This window comes from Salmo salar, chromosome ssa15 (genome assembly GCF_905237065.1).
Source record: "Salmo salar chromosome ssa15, Ssal_v3.1, whole genome shotgun sequence".
Lineage (NCBI taxonomy): Eukaryota > Metazoa > Chordata > Actinopteri > Salmoniformes > Salmonidae > Salmo > Salmo salar.
Genome location: NC_059456.1, coordinates 28,456,046 through 28,473,775, shown reverse-complemented (window position 1 = coordinate 28,473,775; position 17,730 = coordinate 28,456,046). Strand labels below are relative to the sequence as shown.

The 17,730-nt window shown below is 42.3% G+C and overlaps 1 protein-coding gene across 1 annotated transcript; it reads right to left on the bottom strand.

Annotated features, from left to right (window-relative positions):
- Positions 1-717: 717 nt before the first annotated feature.
- Positions 718-17,340, bottom strand: LOC106571180 (lysosomal-associated transmembrane protein 4A). The gene is made up of 7 exons (XM_045695598.1): positions 17,060-17,340; positions 8,477-8,615; positions 6,065-6,141; positions 4,983-5,105; positions 3,331-3,426; positions 2,797-2,895; positions 718-1,696 (listed from the first exon to the last, which is right to left on the bottom strand). Exons 1-7 carry the CDS (start codon positions 17,186-17,188, stop codon positions 1,622-1,624), a joined length of 738 nt encoding a protein of 245 aa, XP_045551554.1. The 5' UTR covers positions 17,189-17,340; the 3' UTR covers positions 718-1,621.
- Positions 17,341-17,730: the final 390 nt, after the last annotated feature.

Sequence of the window (17,730 nt, the reverse complement as noted above, 5' to 3'; positions counted from 1 at the left end):
TAGTTGAAGCTCCGGTAATATAGTTAACTATTCAAAAGATAGCTGATATGCATTTTTCTACCTTGTAAAGACACATGGGGCGACAGGAGGAGCAGCTTTGCAAAATTGCTATCGCGCAATTATACCATTTATAAAATGGCAAGATTTTTTTAAACAGACAAGCTCAAAAATAAGTGAGTTTACAAATTATCCAATCATGATCATTTTCACATCGCCCCCCAAAAAATGGAGGTGCAAAAGCACAAGTTTCCACCCTATTTTAATTAGCTCCAATGTCTCAGGTGGCCAAGTAGACAAGTCTGTTTGGCTTATCTCTCACAAAGAGGAATAACTTTGCAGCTTTTTCTGTTGATAAAACAATGCTATGCTGGCAGACGGTAACATTTAAATAAAACCCAGCCCCAAAATAATTTTATATCATAGGAAAAGACACCGCATTCACATGAATTTTAACACAGAGGGCAGTTTGGATTTGTCACTTTAAGCCCAAATATAATAATTTGACTAAGTCAAGTTTGACTTAAATCATTGTGCAACATCACAGATAAGCGCTGGCTGTCATCTTTCAGGGGGAAAAAAAGGTGGGGGGGGAATTTAGACTGGTATGAGCGTTTAACCCGAGTACAAAACCAAATAGGTTCTCAACAAAAAGTAAGGACGTGTCTTTGCTCACATCAGGTAAAAATGAATGGACTCAGTCGGGTAATGGATACAAAATGTTTTTGAATGGTTTATTGAAGCTATTTGTTTCCCACAAAGATCAAAACACAATGTAAAGAAAAAGGCAGAAAGAGTAGCATGGATCCACTACTGTTCACACTAGCCGTTCGTTCCCTCCAGGTGAGCCTTACTTTCTCAAAGGGACAGTCCACTTGAAAACCAAAGTTTGTCTGATGTTTTCAGTCCTCCAAAGTGGACTTTTGTTAAGCAGTCTTATTATTTCATCTTGACATTGGACAAATTTGAGGTCTGAAAACATCTGCCAAATGTTGGTGTACTATCCCTTTAACCAGCAGTGTCTGGACGCTTGGGACTGCAACACAATACACTAGCTTGACTAAGCTTACAACGCAAGGTCACAAAGGCAGCGGCAGAGAATGAACATGGCACACAGGTGGCGGATGGATGTACAAGGCTAAATAAATAAAGGGATAAAGAGAAGGTGCTTCAAACGTCCCCATCAAACTCTTAGAATAAAATCTAGATATTTTAACAAGCAAAAAAACAATTCAAGGATAAAGATGAGTTATCATAAGTGGATTGTCTTAAGAGTATTCCTTTTTACATTCACACATTATAATATCAATCTATAAGGAAAGGATGGTGTTTTTCTAAAGCTGGACTGGTGAAAGGCATTGAAGCGATGGTACTTTCACAATATCCCTTTTTTTATTAAGGAATCAAAAGACGGGGCGAGACAAGGAAAGAAAAGTCGTAAAGCTTTCATCGCTTTATACACTACACGGCATCTGCCACTCTCACTTGTCTACAATATTACAGGGGTTTGAATGTTAGCAGGATTTGAAAAAGAGTATCCCTCCTCTCTAGAAATGCATGGTGGGGTCAATATGACGAGCTCTGGGTGGCCCACACATACATATAGATGATTGGGGGGGGGTCTTCAGGCAGGCATGTACGGGGGAGGGGGCTCTTTCTCTGGCATCTTCATTGCCATCTCGTAGGTAGGCAGGATGTACTGAGGAGAGGGAGAATTATTTTAATCAATCAATGTATAAATATACTGCACACAGTGAGAGGACCAAAGCCATGGACATAATCATATGAGACATTTGATATTGTGCTAGATATTTCATCCATCTAAAACTGGGAAGGAGGGCAGACAGTACATTCGGGAAATATTCAGATCCCTTGACTTTTTCCACATTTTGTTACATTACAGCCTTATCCTAAAATGAATTAAATACATTTTTCCCCCTCATCAATCTACACACAATACACCATAATGACAAAACAAAAGAAGGTTTAGACATTTTTGCAAATGTATTAAAACTAAAAAACAGATACCTTATTTACTTAAGTATTCAGACCCTTTGCTATGAGACTCGAAATTGAGCTCTGGTGCATCCTGTTTCCATTGATCATCTTTGATGTTTCAACAACTTGATTGGCGATCCTTGATACTTCAGAGCACTCAGGACCTCAGACTGGGGTGAAGGTTCACCTTCCAACAGGACAATGACCCTAAGCACACAGCCAAGACGACGCAGGAGTGGCTTCGGGACAAGTCTCTGAATGTCCTTGAGCCCAATCGAACATCTCTGGAGAGACCTGAAAATAGCTGTGCAGCAACGCTCCCCATCCAACCTGACAGAGCTTGAGAGGATCTGCAGAGAAGAATGGGTGAAACTCCCCAAATACAGGTGTGTCAAGCTTGTAGCGTCATACCTAAGAAAACACGAGGCTGTAATAGCTGCCAAAAGGTTCTTCAACAAAGTAACAAAATGTAATTTCAGTTTTTTTATTCTTAATAAATTTGCAAAAATTTCTAAACTTGTTTTTGCTTTGTCATTATGGGGTAGTGTGTGTAGATTGATGAGGGGAAAAAACAATTTAATCAATTTTAGAATAATGCTGTAATGTAACAAAATGTGGAGAAAGTCAAGTGGTCTGCATACTTTCCGAACACAATTGAAACCACTGTGCATCCTTGAACTGACTAAGGATGTGAAAGTTATGCCCTCTACTGGTTATGCCACAGTATGCTTCAGAGGTTTGATTACGTGTGCCATTGACAATTAGTTTGGGACCCGGAGAGGGGGCTTTTCAGACACAAACCTGGGGAGGGGCCATGAAGGTAGGGTAAACAGCACTCTCCTGCACATTCCTGTTGTTGATGTACTTGTAGCAGTTCCACACACTCTTGATCAGGTAAGCCTGGGGGGGGACAGCCAAAATGTTAAGTCTTTCTACCTGAGCCAGTGACGCTCATTCCTGGTCCTAGAGAGCTAGTGTGCAGGCTTGTGTTCTAGCCCAGCTCCAACACCACTGATTCATCTCCAGAAGCGCTATCATCCATCTACTAAAGACCTGTCAGTCAAGGTCTATCATCCGTCTACTAAAGACCTGTCAGTCAAGGTCTATCATCCGTCTACTAAAGACCTGTCAGTCAAGGTCTATCATCCGTCTACTAAAGACCTGTCAGTCAAGGTCTATCATCCGTCTACTAAAGTTCAGCCAATGGATTGGGTAAATCAGATCAAGATCTCAGTTAACACTAACAAGTGCAGTAAATCTAAATATTCTTGGGAATTTGGATGGGGGAAAAATAAGTTTAGTATTCAAATCAGTCCATTTTCCAGAAAGACACACCTTCGTGATGATGAGGAAGGCGAAGAACACGAGGACGAAGAGCAGCAGGCAGCTGGAGTCCATGGAGAGTAGGTTGTCCTTGTAGGGGAAGTCCGGCTGAGACAAGGAGACACATTCAGCACGTACAGAAACTAAACACCCCATAAAACCAGGGATTGTACTGAAATATGGGCCTACAGAGCATCTTTAGCTTCAGTTCCATTGAACATCCCAGTGCTTTTTCATTTCTCATTCAGATGTAAAATCCATCTGATATAATGGTAGCAGGTCTAATGTAAAGACAGTGGAGATGGTAGTGAGAACACATTGTTAAGCCTCCAGGGGGTATGACAGAGTAGGGCCAATGAGTTAGCCAGCTAAGTTACCTAAGCATTCTGCAATTACTTTGTTTATTCTGAATATAAAACTATATTGAACAAAAATATAAAAGGCAACCATTTCAAAGATTTTACAGAGTTACAGTTCATATAAGGAAACCAGTGAATTGAAATCAATTCACGAGGCCCTAATCTATGGATTTCACATGACTGGGCAAGGGCTTACCCATGGGTGGCATGGGAGGGCATAGGCCCACCCACTGGGGTGCCCACAAAAGGGCTTTATTACAGGCAGAAATACTTATCAGCATCCCCCCAGATGATCTCGCAGGTGAAGAAGCCAGATGTGGAGGTCCTGGGCTGGCATGTTACACATGGTCTGCGTTTGAGGCCAGTTGGACGTACTGCCAAATTCTCTAAAACAACGTTGGAGGCAGCTTATGGTAGAGAAATTAATATTACGTTCTCTGGCAACTGCTCTGGTGGACATTCCTGCAGTCAGCTGGCCAATTGCATGCTTCCTGAAAACTTGAGACGTCTGTGGTCGTTTTGTGTGACAGAACTGCACATTTTAGAGTGGCCTTTTAATGTCCCCAGCACAAGGTGTACCTGTGTAATGATAATTATATTTAATCGGCTTCTTGACATGCCACACCTGTCAAGTGGATAGATTCTCTTGGCAAATGAGAAATGCTCACTAACAGGGATGTAAATAAATGTGCACACTATTTGAGAGAAATTAGCTTTGTGCATATGGAACATTTCTGGGATTTTAATTTCAGCTCATGAAACATGGGACCAACACTTTACATGTTCTGAATATATTTTTGTTCAGTATAGAAATTGTAAAGATAATTCATTCAACAACCAGCCACCCATATTGTTTTGGATTAATTCATTGCTTTCATTGTTGTTTAACCAGAAAATTAAGAGCTATATCTGGATGTTTATTTAAATAAGCCTAGCCGACAGGCCTGGGCGGGGCGGCGGACTAGCCGACAGGCCTGGGCGGGGCGGTGGACTAGCCGACAGGCACGGGCGGGGCGGTGGACTAGCCGACAGGCACGGGCGGGGCGGTGGACTAGCCGACAGGCACGGGCGGGGCGGTGGACTAGCCGACAGGCACGGGCGGGGCGGTGGACTAGCCGACAGGCACGGGCGGGGCGGTGGACTAGCCGACAGGCACGGGCGGGGCGGTGGACTAGCCGATAGGCACGGGCGGGGCGGTGGACTAGCCGACAGGCCTGGGCGGGGCGGTGGACTAGCCGACAGGCCTGGGCGGGGCGGTGGACTAGCCGACAGGCCTGGGCGGGGCGGTGGACTGGACTGACTCACCAGCTCTGTCATGTAGTCCTTGATCCGGGGTAGGTAGGTGAGGGAGCTGATGGCCACCAGACAACTCAGAGCAAAGTCAAAGAGCTGGTAGCAGAAGAAAGGGATGAGCCAGCCGTCACGATGCTACGTGGGGAGGAAGAGTAAACACACATCATTGACCATACATGTAAAAGGATGGCCATTTCACAAGAGTTTGTCAGGGGGTTTGTCAAGCAACTAGCCCTAGCAAAAACCTGATCTAAATCTTGGGTTCTAAGCAAAGTTGAGGATGTCACAAAATTCACAGGCATTGAATCAATCTATGTTCATCTGTTCTTAGGTCATCAGGACTGGGTATTTAGCAAGGCAGGCTACAACCAGCAATGGAAATACTCTGACACACACTGAATACAGGGCATCTACAAGGGTAACCTAAGAGCCTGTATTCACAGCTAAGGCATAACGCTCGTTGCTCACACCAAGATCAACCAAAACCTAGACAATGCGTCATGCTTTAGCGGTGCGTCGCCATTTAAAGTAGCAGCTCTATTCGGGTCCACGTCACATATCCATCAAACCTGTCAGTGTGGATGCCCATCAGGTAGGCCTGGTGAGGTAAAGATAACATTAGAACAACATTGTGTAGCAAACTTTTGGCTCACCCTGGTGGGGCTAGTTGAATGCACAAGCAAGGAGTTTGCATGCAGTGAATCTGTTACTGGTCAATGTGAATTGCTTAAAAATCATTAAGACAAAAAAATATATTGTCCTTTCAGACACCAGGAAGGGACAAAGCACTGCCATCAGAGTTGTGTTCATTGGGGCACATAGATGTTTTAAAACATATTGCAACGAAAAACTCTGAGTGTTTATCATTGGACAACTCCAGGTAGTTCTTCCCCGTTTCAGTCCGCTTTCTTCCATAATGAACATGACCATGGTTGAAGTTCAGTGAGAACTCTTTTCAACTTCCTATTTCTCCCACTCCTCCAGGGGTAATTGTCATCCCCGCTGTCACACAACTTACATTTGTATGCTGGGTTTAGAATATATATAAGACAACATTTGATTGACACATACAAAACAGATGGCTAGAAACTTACAGTAATGGCTCCATAGACCATCATGGTGCTGATAGTGAGCATCAACAGAGAGATGGCAAATCCCACACAGGCATTCTCTATAAGCACAGAGAGAGAGAGAGAGAGAGAGAGAGTCTAACAGAGTTCATTCATTAAGGTAAAATACTTGTGTATTCAACTACAAATTTAACTTGCAGTAAGTCTTGAAATTAACGTCAGTCAAAGGCGTTGGGAGAATCATTTCCTAAATCTAAAAAAAATATTAACCCAAATGTTGAATTATCTATAACTAACAATTGAATATAGTGGTATTGTGCACCTATCCTTGTGAGCCATCATGGCTGCCTGGTCTGGGCCAGTTGCATCCCACGATGGGGCCCACAGAGTACATTCATGCAACTGTCAGTGAGAGCGTTACTACTGAGGCCCAATTGATTTCTGTGTAACTGAAGCGTCTCCAGGGATGCATTGCCTACTAACTCGCTCTCTTTTAGCATTAGCGTGCTCTGGGGAGCCCTTAGCTTCTCCCACTCAGGCACTCAGTGGCATCAGTGAAGACAACGCACAATAACACAGGCTACGCTAGGCTAATTAATAGGCCTGCCATCTGCTGCACTCTGGTGCGTCGGTCAAGTGCTTCTGACAGCTCACAGCCTTGTGCTGGGCACTAAGTGAGTGAGGAGAGGCATGTGTGGTTCACTCCAGACTATCAGCCAGACAGTCATTCTAAAGCTGTGCAGGAAGCCGTCTCTCTTCAGAGTGTAACTCATCCGATTGTCGTAACGGTAACTTATGCAATCTGCAAGCCATTCCTTCCGAGTAGGGCATTTATGAGTGTGACTGTGTGAGTGAATGAGAAGAGGTGTGTGTAGTCCATGCGGAGCTCCCAAATTCAGTTCTGAAGCTGTGCATAGTGTGTGTGTGTGTGTATCAGAAGGGCCGTCACTGATGCAATCTGTAGCCCAATCCATTACAGTAGATCGTTGAGCATTACGTCCTGTGTGTCTGAGGCCAGGCTATACATTCAGCCTCTAGCAGGCATTCTGGACCCGGGCATCTGCCAATACCAACAGTATAACTGTGTACCTTCCTATGCATGTGTGAAATATCTGATATTACAGTGAAAGATATCAGTGGAAAAGAACAGATGGAAATGGTAGTCAAATAGAGAACTTTTTCAATTTTTTTGAGGTAATCGTAGGAGAGTATTCGGATGGAAAAACATCTATTTGGGGCTTCTCCATTTGTTTTCAGCTCTGTTAGAATACTTCAGAAAGGTATCCTGCCTTCCTACCTACCTGGAGGTAATCACAGATCTGAAATGGTTGGATTGGTGACAGTAATAAGGCGATAACATTGTTTAATACCGACCCAATCGCTTATAGATCTGTGCTTACCTCAAGGAACCAAGAAAGGAAGAATGAATTTTCAAGTACTCAAACAGGGGCCTCTTCTTCCCACAGGGGCCCTCTTCTTCCACAGGGCCCTCTTCTTCCACACCGGGCCTCTTCTTCCACAGCGCCCTCTTCTTCCACACGGGGCCTCTTCTTCCACACGGCCCTCTTCTTCCACACGGGCCTCTTCTTCCACACCTTGTACTTTGAGATCACAAAAATATCAGACTGCAGGTCAAGGCGGTTCAGTCCCTCATGTTTTGTCTGTAAACAATATCCTTTATTTAGACCGTAGGTGGGAGTCCTCGAAAAGGATAGACAGCATTGAAAGTGTCCTACAGGGGATTCGTACCTCTAACGCGGGGCGATGTCATCCCATTTCTTGTCCGAAGTCGGCTGTGTAGACTCCAAACTGGTGCCAGGCTTTGGATTTACATAGCGCGCGCACACACCCCTCCCCCTCCCTTTCTTTTGGCCCAGTCCTGCTCTGTGTGTGCATGTGTTGTGGGGGTGGTTCAGTCGCTGCCCACAAGAGCCAAGCCCCTTCAGCTCTTACTGAGTCACTTTCTGGGAAATGAGGAGTCCTTGTGCAACCAAGCCAAATAAACAACGTAACCGCACCGAGTAAACTAAACACCACAACAGCCAACCACAGACAGCACAGCTCTGCCCAGCTCCAGGTTATGTATTAAAATCCTGATTTTACAGGCTTTGGGCCTGCGACAAAATAAGAGTTCTAGCCAAATCAGTCCATATAGGGCTGAAAGGTTAAAGAAGCAGGCATTTGGCGAAAGTTATCCATGCTGGATGAGAAGGGGATGTGTGTGTGTGAGAGCTATGAGGTACCAGTCCAGAAAAAGTAGTGCAGCCTTGCTAATAAATCGGGGGGGGTTAACAAATACCATATTGGGAGACTATGCTAAATCATACCAGCTACTGCCTTTTGGGAAGATAAAACACAGATTATCATGGATGCTGTCACTACTGGCCTACGTAGACAACTCAAGTTGAACCAAACATGATGACATGACGAACTAACCCTTTAAGACATTCCCCTCCACTTGGAGGGTGTGGCTAAAGTAGTGCTCGATAACCTCATACTGCAGGTCCACAGTGGGCTCGTTCTCTGGGTGGGTCACGGCCACGGTCAGCAGGATGCCCATCAACAGGTTCACCACCTGGAGAGACAGAAAGGCATTGTTACACTATGTCCTTCAACACATAGCCTGGTCCTAGATCGGTTTGTGCTGGTTTGCCAACTCCTATAATGTGGCATAAGTGACAATGACCATAGGAGTTGTCAAGACATTACAAACAGATCTGAAACCAGGCTAGGATACAGTCTGTTGTAGATTAGAACATTGATATTTTGTGACATACTAGGTTTCTGTTTCCACAGATACGCAACCAATTACACTTCATTTTATTTGAACAAGCCAAGGCGCTCTCATTAGGATTAGCCTAAATAATAGTTATTATTACCAGGTGTTTTGTATGGTTGCTAGGAGTCCATTTCCCCTAATCTGTTTAATGGACTTTCCCTGTCAAAGTGTATGTTACATTTAAAATATTAAATCCCTCTCACACATTGCATAATATATTTAATGATTAGACTTGTGATATAGGCCTCTGTCAATGTATCCAGAGGTTTTGCCAACAACCATTGTGAATGACAACACATGGATCAAATGTGTCTTTTTACACTTGTAAACTGTTGGATGTTAAATCATGCACTGTTACCGATCTTCACTGTGCAAAAAACAAACACTCCAAGAGATGTTCTACACTTGTGGTTACAGTCCCTCTAATTCTCACTTCTTATAATACTTATATCAAGTATTAAAAAAAACAACACACGAGACAGAGAAAGTGAATGTTTATTGAAGACAATCCCGCAGGTGAAGGCGGCGGATGTGGGGGTCCTGGGCTGGGGTGGTTAAGCGTGGTCTATGGTTGGTCTGCGACATTCAATTCTCTGGCAATAGCTCTGGTGGACATTCCTGCAGTCAGAATGCCAATTACACGCTCCCTCAAAACTTGAGACACCTGTGGCATTGCGTTTTGTGACAAAACTGCACATTTTAAAAAGTGGCCTTTTATTGTTCCCAGAACCTGTGTAATGATCATGTTGTTTAATCAGCTTCTTAATATGCCACACCTGTCAGGTGGATGGATTAGCTTGGCAAAGGGGAAATGCTCACTGTGTTGTAGAGTGGTGGCCTGTTGCCAGAGAATTGAATGTTCATTTCTCTACCATAAGCCGCCTCCAACGTCATTTTAGAGAATTTGGCAGTACATCCAACTGGCCTCACCTGCAGACCATGTGTAACCACTCCAGCCCTGGACCTCCACATCCGCCTTCTTCACCTGCGGGATCGTCAGACGGCCACCTGATGAAACTGGTTTTGCACAACCAAAGACTTTCTGCGCAAACAGTCTCAGGAAAGTGCATCTGCGTGCTCATCGTCCTCTCCAGTCTTGACCGGACTGCAGGTTGGCGTTTTAACCTTCTTCAGTGGGAAAATGCTCACCGTTGATGACCACTGGTATGCTGGAGAAGTGTGCTCTTCACAGATGTATCCCTGTTTCAACTGTACCGGGTAGATGCAGACAGGGTGTATGGCATCGTGTGGGTGGGCGGTTTGCTGATGTCAACGTTGTGTACAGAGTGCCCCATGGTGGCAGTAGGAATATGGTCAATGTTCCTGGCCTATTCCCTGGGACTGCCAGGCAGAAGAAACATCAGCCCACACAGAGAAACACGAGATTGTATTTCACTCAACTTTCTAGAGTTTTCCCCATTAGTTAACACTATCAACATTTCCCTTTACTGTGGAAATTGTGATCAAATCAACACAATAGCCACATACTGAAACAAAACAAACTATGCAAGACTTAGTATGCAAAACTAACAATGCAAGAGATGTTGTAGGCAGAACGCGTCGGAGTAGGATTCTATTCCATTGACTGGCACGACTCAGGCCCGTACTCTACACAAACCAGTGCGCCATAACAAATAAGAGCTGCAGTCGGGCCTATATGCAAAAAGGCACTTTGACATATATGGATCTGTGCCATTCACTTTGAACTGGACTGTGTTTACAGCATGAGCGGTCGTCAGTAGATGTGCTTGTTTTGAGCAAAGCGACAGCTACATGTAGCGATGTGTGCACATTTGTACATATCCTTTGCTACTTAGTGAGTTATTACATAATTTGTAGTCAGCAATGGGGGAGTGTTTGCCTCCTACAAGAGCACAAGGTGTGCATTTCTAGACATCTTTGAAGCGAGTCAGAGCTTTTTTTTGTCATAAAAACGGGACAGTGTTGTATTTTGAGGCAGGCTTGAATAAGCTAAGTAGCCAATAGGCGGAGGGTAGAATAAATTTGTCTGATTTTCTGTAATAATGGTATGGGAATAATGATGCATTTTCGTTCATCAAAGAACAACATTAACAGTCACCTTGTTTGAAGGACAAGTGGATAAAAAGGTTAATGTCAAGCCCTGCATGATTTTTTCAAAAAGTCTCAAGGAATGTAGGCCTACATTGTAGAGGTTGACCGATTATGATTTTTCAACGCCGATACCGATTATTGGAGGACCGAAAAAGCCGATTAATCGGCCAATATCTTTTTATTTGTAATAATGACAATTACAACAATACTGCATGAACACTTACTTTAACTTAATATAATACATCAAAATCTATTTAGTCTCAAATAAATAATGAAACATGTTCAATTTGGTTTAAATAATGCAAAAACAAAGTGTTGAAGAAAGTAAAAGGGCATTATGTGCCATGTCAGAAAGCTAACGTTTACGTTCCTTCCTCAGAACATGAGAACATATGAAAGCTGGTGGTTCCTTTAAAAATGAGTCTTCAATATTCCCAGGTAAGAAGTTTTAGGTTGTAGTTATTATAGGAATTATAGGACTATTTCTCTCTATACGATTTGTATTTCATATACCTTTGACTATTGGATGTTCTTATAGGCACTTTAGTATTGCCAGTGTAACAGTATAGCTTCCGTCCCTCTCCTCACTCCTACCTGGACTCAAACCAGGAACACATCGACAACAGCCACCCCCGAAGCAGCGTTACCCATGCAGAGCAAGGGAAACAACTACTCCAAGTCTCAGAGCGAGTGACGTTTGAAACGCTATTAGCGCGCACCCAGCTAACTAGCTAGCCATTTCACATGGGTTACACCAGCCTAGTCCTGGGAGTTGACAGGCTTGAAGTCATAAACAGCGCAATGCATTGCGAAGGGCTGCTGGAAAAACGCACGAAAGTGCTGTTTTGAATGAATGCTTACGAGCCTGCTGGTGCCTACCATCACTCAGTCAGACTGCTCTATCAAATCATAAACTTAATTATAACATAACACACAGAAACACGAGCCTTAGGTCATTAATATGGTCGAATCCGGAAACTATCACGTTTATTCTTTCAGTGAAATACGGAACCGTTCCGTATTTTATCTAACGGGTGGCATCCATAAGTCTAAATATTCCTGTTATATTACGCAACCTTCAATGTTATGTCATAATTACGTAAAATTCTGGCAAATTAGTTCGCAACGAGCCAGGCGGCCCAAACTGTTGCATATACCCTGACTCTGCATGCAATGAACAGAAGAGAAGTGACACAATTTCACCTGGTTAATATTGCCTGCTAACCTGGATTTCTTTTAGCTAAATATGCAGGTTTAAAAATATATACTTCTGTCTATTGATTTTAAGAAAGGCATTGATGTTTATGGTTAGGTACACTCGTGCAACGATTGTGCTTTTTTTTCGCAAATGCGCTTTTGTTAAATCATCCCCCTGTTTGGCGAAGTTTGCTGTCTTTGTTAGGAAGAAATAGTCTTCACAGTTCGCAACGAGCCAGGCGGCCCAAACTGCTGCATATACCCTGACTCTGTTGCAGAGGTGACACATTTTCCCTAGTTAAAAGAAATTCATGTTAGCAGGCAATATTAACTAAATATGCACGTTTAAAATATATACTTGTGTATTGATTTTAAGAAAGACATTGAGGTTTATGGTTAGGTACAAGTTGGAGCAACGACAGTCCTTTTTCGCGAATGCGCACCGCATCGATTATATGCAACGCAGGACAGGCTAGATAAACTAGTAATATCATCACCATGTGTAGTTAACTAGTGATTATCATTGATTGATTGTTTTTTTTTATAAGATAAGTTTAATGCTAGCTAGCAACTTACCTTGGCGTCTTACTGCATTCGCATAACAGGCAGGCTCCTCGTGGAGTGCAATGTAAAGCAGGTGGTTAGAGCGTTGGACTAGTTAACCGTAAGGTTTCAAGATTGAATCCCCGAGCTGACAAGGTAAAAATCTGTCGTTCTGCCCCGGAACAAGGCAGTTAACCCACCGTTCCTAGGCCGTCATTGAAAATAAGAATGTGTTCTTAACTGACTTGCCTAGTTAAAAAATATTTATAAAAAAATAAAAAATAAAAAAATAATAAAATTAGAATTTAAATAAATAGAACAAATATATAGAAATAATAAAAATAAAATCGGTGGCCAAAAATACCGATTACCGATTGTTATGAAAACTTGAAATCGGCCCTAATTAAATCGGCCATTGCGATTCATCGGTCAACCTCTACTACATTGACCACCACACTGCTACTGTAGGCTTAACGATAGAACAGATATTTCCATGTTAAAATGTTATGGGGTGCATTTTCTCCATCGTTTTTGATGGTAGGCCACAATGGTAGGCCTACATTATAATCAAATAGCCACAGTAGCCTACTTGATCCCTGTTAAAACTAACTTAATGTGGGTACAACCTCAGTGTTCACAGTAAACGCACGCCGGAAGTTGCACAACATTTTAAAATGGTCAAGTTTGCGCTCGGCAGACTTGAATCTTGCTCAGTGATGAAAAATATTTGAGGGAACATTGGTTATGCTATGGGCAGGCATAAGCTACGGGCAAAGAACACAATTGCATTGTATCGATGGCAATTATGAATGCACAGAGATACCGTGACGAGATCATGAGGCCCATTGTCATGCATCCACCGCCACCACCTCAAGTGTCAGCATGATAATGCACATCCCCATGTCACAAGGTTCTGTACACAATTCCTGGAAGCTGAAAATGTTCCAGTTCTTCCATGGCCTGCATACTCAGCAGACAAGTCACCCATTGAGCATGTTTGGGATGCTCTGGATTGATATGTACAACAGTGTGTTCCAGTAAAGTGGAGTGGGACAACATTCCACAGGCCACAATAAACAGCCTGAAAAGGAGATGTGTCCCACTGCATGAAGTAAATGTTCACACCATACACTGACTGGTTCTCTGATCCATGCTCCTACTTTTTTTTTTTTAAGGCTTTAAAAAAATATATGTGACCAACAGATGCTTATCTGTATTCCCAGTCATGTGAAATCGATAGATTAGGGTCTATGCATTTCAATTGACTGATGTCCTTATATGAACTGTAACTCAGCAAAATATATTAAATTGTTGCATGTTGCGATTATATTTTTGTTCAGTGTATACAGCTAGCTAGCTACTGGTAGCTAGCTAGCTAGGTACTGGTTGCTAGCTAGCTAGGTACTGGTTGCTAGCTAACTAGGTACTGGTTGCTAGCTAACTAGGTACTGGTTGCTAGCTAACTAGGTACTGGTTGCTAGCTAACTAGGTACTGGTTGCTAGCTAGCTAACACTAGCACAAGCTACAGCACTGGCACCAGATGTGCATGGGAGGGAGCTGAAAGGAGAAGGGTGTAATTGCAGACCGAAATTCAAGGTGTTCCTGCATATGCAGGAATGCCTACATCAGAGCTGCCAACTCACACATTGGCGGTGAGACACGCACATTTGACCCTCTTCAGGCCACACCTCATATCTCACACATTGAAAACTACTGCATTTATTTTCCTAATTTGTACATCAGCGCGTTAACTGTGCTCCAAATCTTTTGGAAATCAAAGCATCTGCTCCTTCAATTTAACATCATGAGCGGAACCACTATCATCCCGTCTTGTCACAGCACTGTGAACCACAGCACATTGAAGCAAATGATTGGTCTAGTTATGTGAAGGATCAAGGGGATTGGATGAATGTTTTAGAGAAACGCCCCTCAAGATTAGAGGAGCTGAATGGAGAAGGAACATGTTCTCCGCTAAGTTTATTAAACTGTAAAAAGAGCAGCATGGTAGCTGCGTTTTATGTAAAATGTTAACAGAATTAAGTTGCTGTTACTCCAGTCTATAAATCTATTGCAGAATGAAGCCTTTTGACAGCATGTACTAAAGTCGATTTAACCCGCACTTGCATTAGTTCCCTCGTTTGTTTATTGGCATTTAGGCTGAGATAACAAAAAGGGAGCAAACAGACCTATAGTATGTTTTAGCAGGGAAGTTTGGTAGGGTGACCTGATTTGGAACTATGACAATAATTGTGTCAGATTGTGAACCCAAAAGTGTACATTTGATTCTAAAGGGGACGGTTAATAATTTGGTTTGGGTGTAGTGGTAGATTTGTCATATTTTTATTATCCATTTATTTAGTCTGATCAGTGGAACAATTCTAATTCTTAACAATGGGCTAAAATATAGGGTAATTACTGTGCTTGTCAACAAGAGCACTACTGTTATTCCCCAAACTTGTATTATTCCATTTTGCCAGTGGAATTACCCATTTGAAATATGATATACCTGTTGTCTTTTTCAAAACGAATTATGTATTATTGCAGCCATTCATGGACAGTTTTGAATAAGTCATACAAATAAGCAAACGGATGTTAAATGCTCCAGGAATCAAATATCATTTTTTACAGTTTAGTATTGTGCACATGCTAGGCAGAGATGGTAGGGGGACTCACCTCATAAAGACATCATATTTTGAGTAAGATGATGTCATGGATATTCAGCTAGTAGGCATAAACCACCTGAATATTGATATTCATTCAAATGTTCTTGAAAGTTGGGTGATTGAGAAATTAATTGTTAGAACAAGAACATTTTCAAACACCCAGCACTTGGAAAACATAAATCAGAGGTGGAGAACCCTCCTGGAGAGCAAGCAGTGTTTTCTTCCAGACCTATTTTAAAAAGATAGCTAGTTCACCCAAATTACAAAATGTTTGTGTCCTTACCTTGAAAGCAGTCTATGGACAAGGAGACTGCAATCTATGATTTGGTTACCCGTTGCCATCAACCTTTACAGGATCGGTGGGTCCCCCACGGGACGGTTGAGCTAACGTAGGCTAATGCGATTAGCATGAGGTTGTAAGTAACAAGAACCTTTCCCAGAACATAAACATATCTTATATTGTCAGAAAGCTTAAATTCTTGTTAATCTAACTGCCCTGTCCAATTTACAGTGGCTATTACAGTGAAAGAATATCATGCTATTGTTTGAGGAGTGCACAGTTATGTACTTGAAAAGTTATTAATAAACCAAGTAGGCACATTTGGGCAGTCTTGATACAACTTTTAACAGATATGCAATGTTCATTGGATCAGTATAAAAAAAACTTTGCACATACACTGCTGGAATCTAGTGGCCAAAAAAAACGCATGTTTTTTCTTTGTATTATCTTTTACCAGATCTAATGTGTTATATTCGCCTACACTCATGTCACACTTCCACAAACTTCAAAGTGTTTCCTTTCAAATGGTATCAAGAATATGCATATTCTTGCTTCAGGTCCTGAGCTACAGGCAGTTAGATTTGGGTATGTCATTCTAGGCGAATGTTTTAATTTTTTTTATTTTTTAAAGAGTCCGATCCTTAAGAGGTTTAAAAAAAATGTTTTACTCCTGTGCAGAGCACTACACACACACACACACACACACAAACGTTCTACCTGAGAACAGGGATCAATCCCGGCTTCCAATCTTCACACATTTTCTACCATTCTACCGTCTCCCTAGCTCATTTCATTTCAGTCTGAATGCTTCTCAAACCACGTAAACAAAATGTTAGAAAAAAATATTAGCATACTTTAAATGTCATCCTCTCAAAGTGGTCGAATATTGAGTGTTCATTTAATGTTCAAAGCATCCTGAATACACCTGACCTCGTTTTTATTTTTTCCACCCTGGTCATGGGCCTAAAACAATACGCAGAATTGCAGTAAATTAGCTTTAAAACAGTAACATACTCCCAGTCCCCCTTCTAGGGACTGTGTCAAGGAGCAATGAAATCCATTTAGCAAATCTCACTCCAGTTTTCTTCAAAAGTTGCCAGCCCTGACAGAATTGCGTGCCGCAATCACACTATTGGCAGAAAGTCCCTAACGGGTAACGTTGACACTTTGCTAATTAACTAATTTAGCTAACGTTAGTTAACTATCCGATTACATTAGTTAGCTAGTTAGCTAATATAGGACAATTTACATAATCTAGTTAGCAGTATGTTCCAAAGTAAGGCACGTATTCAGATATCAAAGTGACTTTCTCGACAAATACTTGCTTCGGTTTAACTTACTGGTAACAAGCTAGCTAGTTAGTTAGGTACAACGGCCTACTATCGACAGTGCAATGGCAACGAGGGTTGTGCTGCAACATGACTGCAACGAAGCTAACGTTAGCGCAATCTAAAAGCAAGGCGACCATTTGTATAGTACGTACCATGTACCAAGTGCCGAGAATGATGGTTCCCGTCCTGACATGGCAACACCCACAGCATCTCGTTGTGTAGAGCCTGTGTCGATTCGGTTTAAAATGGTGCATGTCTTCCTCTAACGTAGGGATAAACATCGCTGAAGCTGCGCGATGAAGAAAGCCTGCACCATCAACAACCGACGGTGATATGACGCGCCCACCTATATGCAGTGTTGCCAACTAATTTTCAGGGGAAGTTGCTAGAGGCAGGTCGATTTGTTGCTAAAAGTTGCTAAATGACGTTGTGATGTCATTGCTTGATGACGTCATTACGCATAACGTAAAACCATCTCGGCGAAAAATATGATTTGACATTTATTAGTTTAGATTTGTTTGTTTATTATCATATATTTTTATTTGTAAAAGTGATATAAACACATTTTATATGATCACATTTGTATTGTTGTGCTGCTTGGCTGGCTAGCTGCTCAATGGTTTCCTCCAGATATTGCGACTGTTTTCACACACACTGCAGTACACACTGCCACCACCAGCTAGCTGTGTGGAAATCCTCTTCATCTTCACTGTCCAACTGCATTGTCACAGAGCTGGAACCAGCGGTAGAGGATGGAGTGGCCTTAAAGCTGTATGCTGCTGTGGTGCCAAACTGCTGCAGAACTTCACTTGGTAGTTTATGC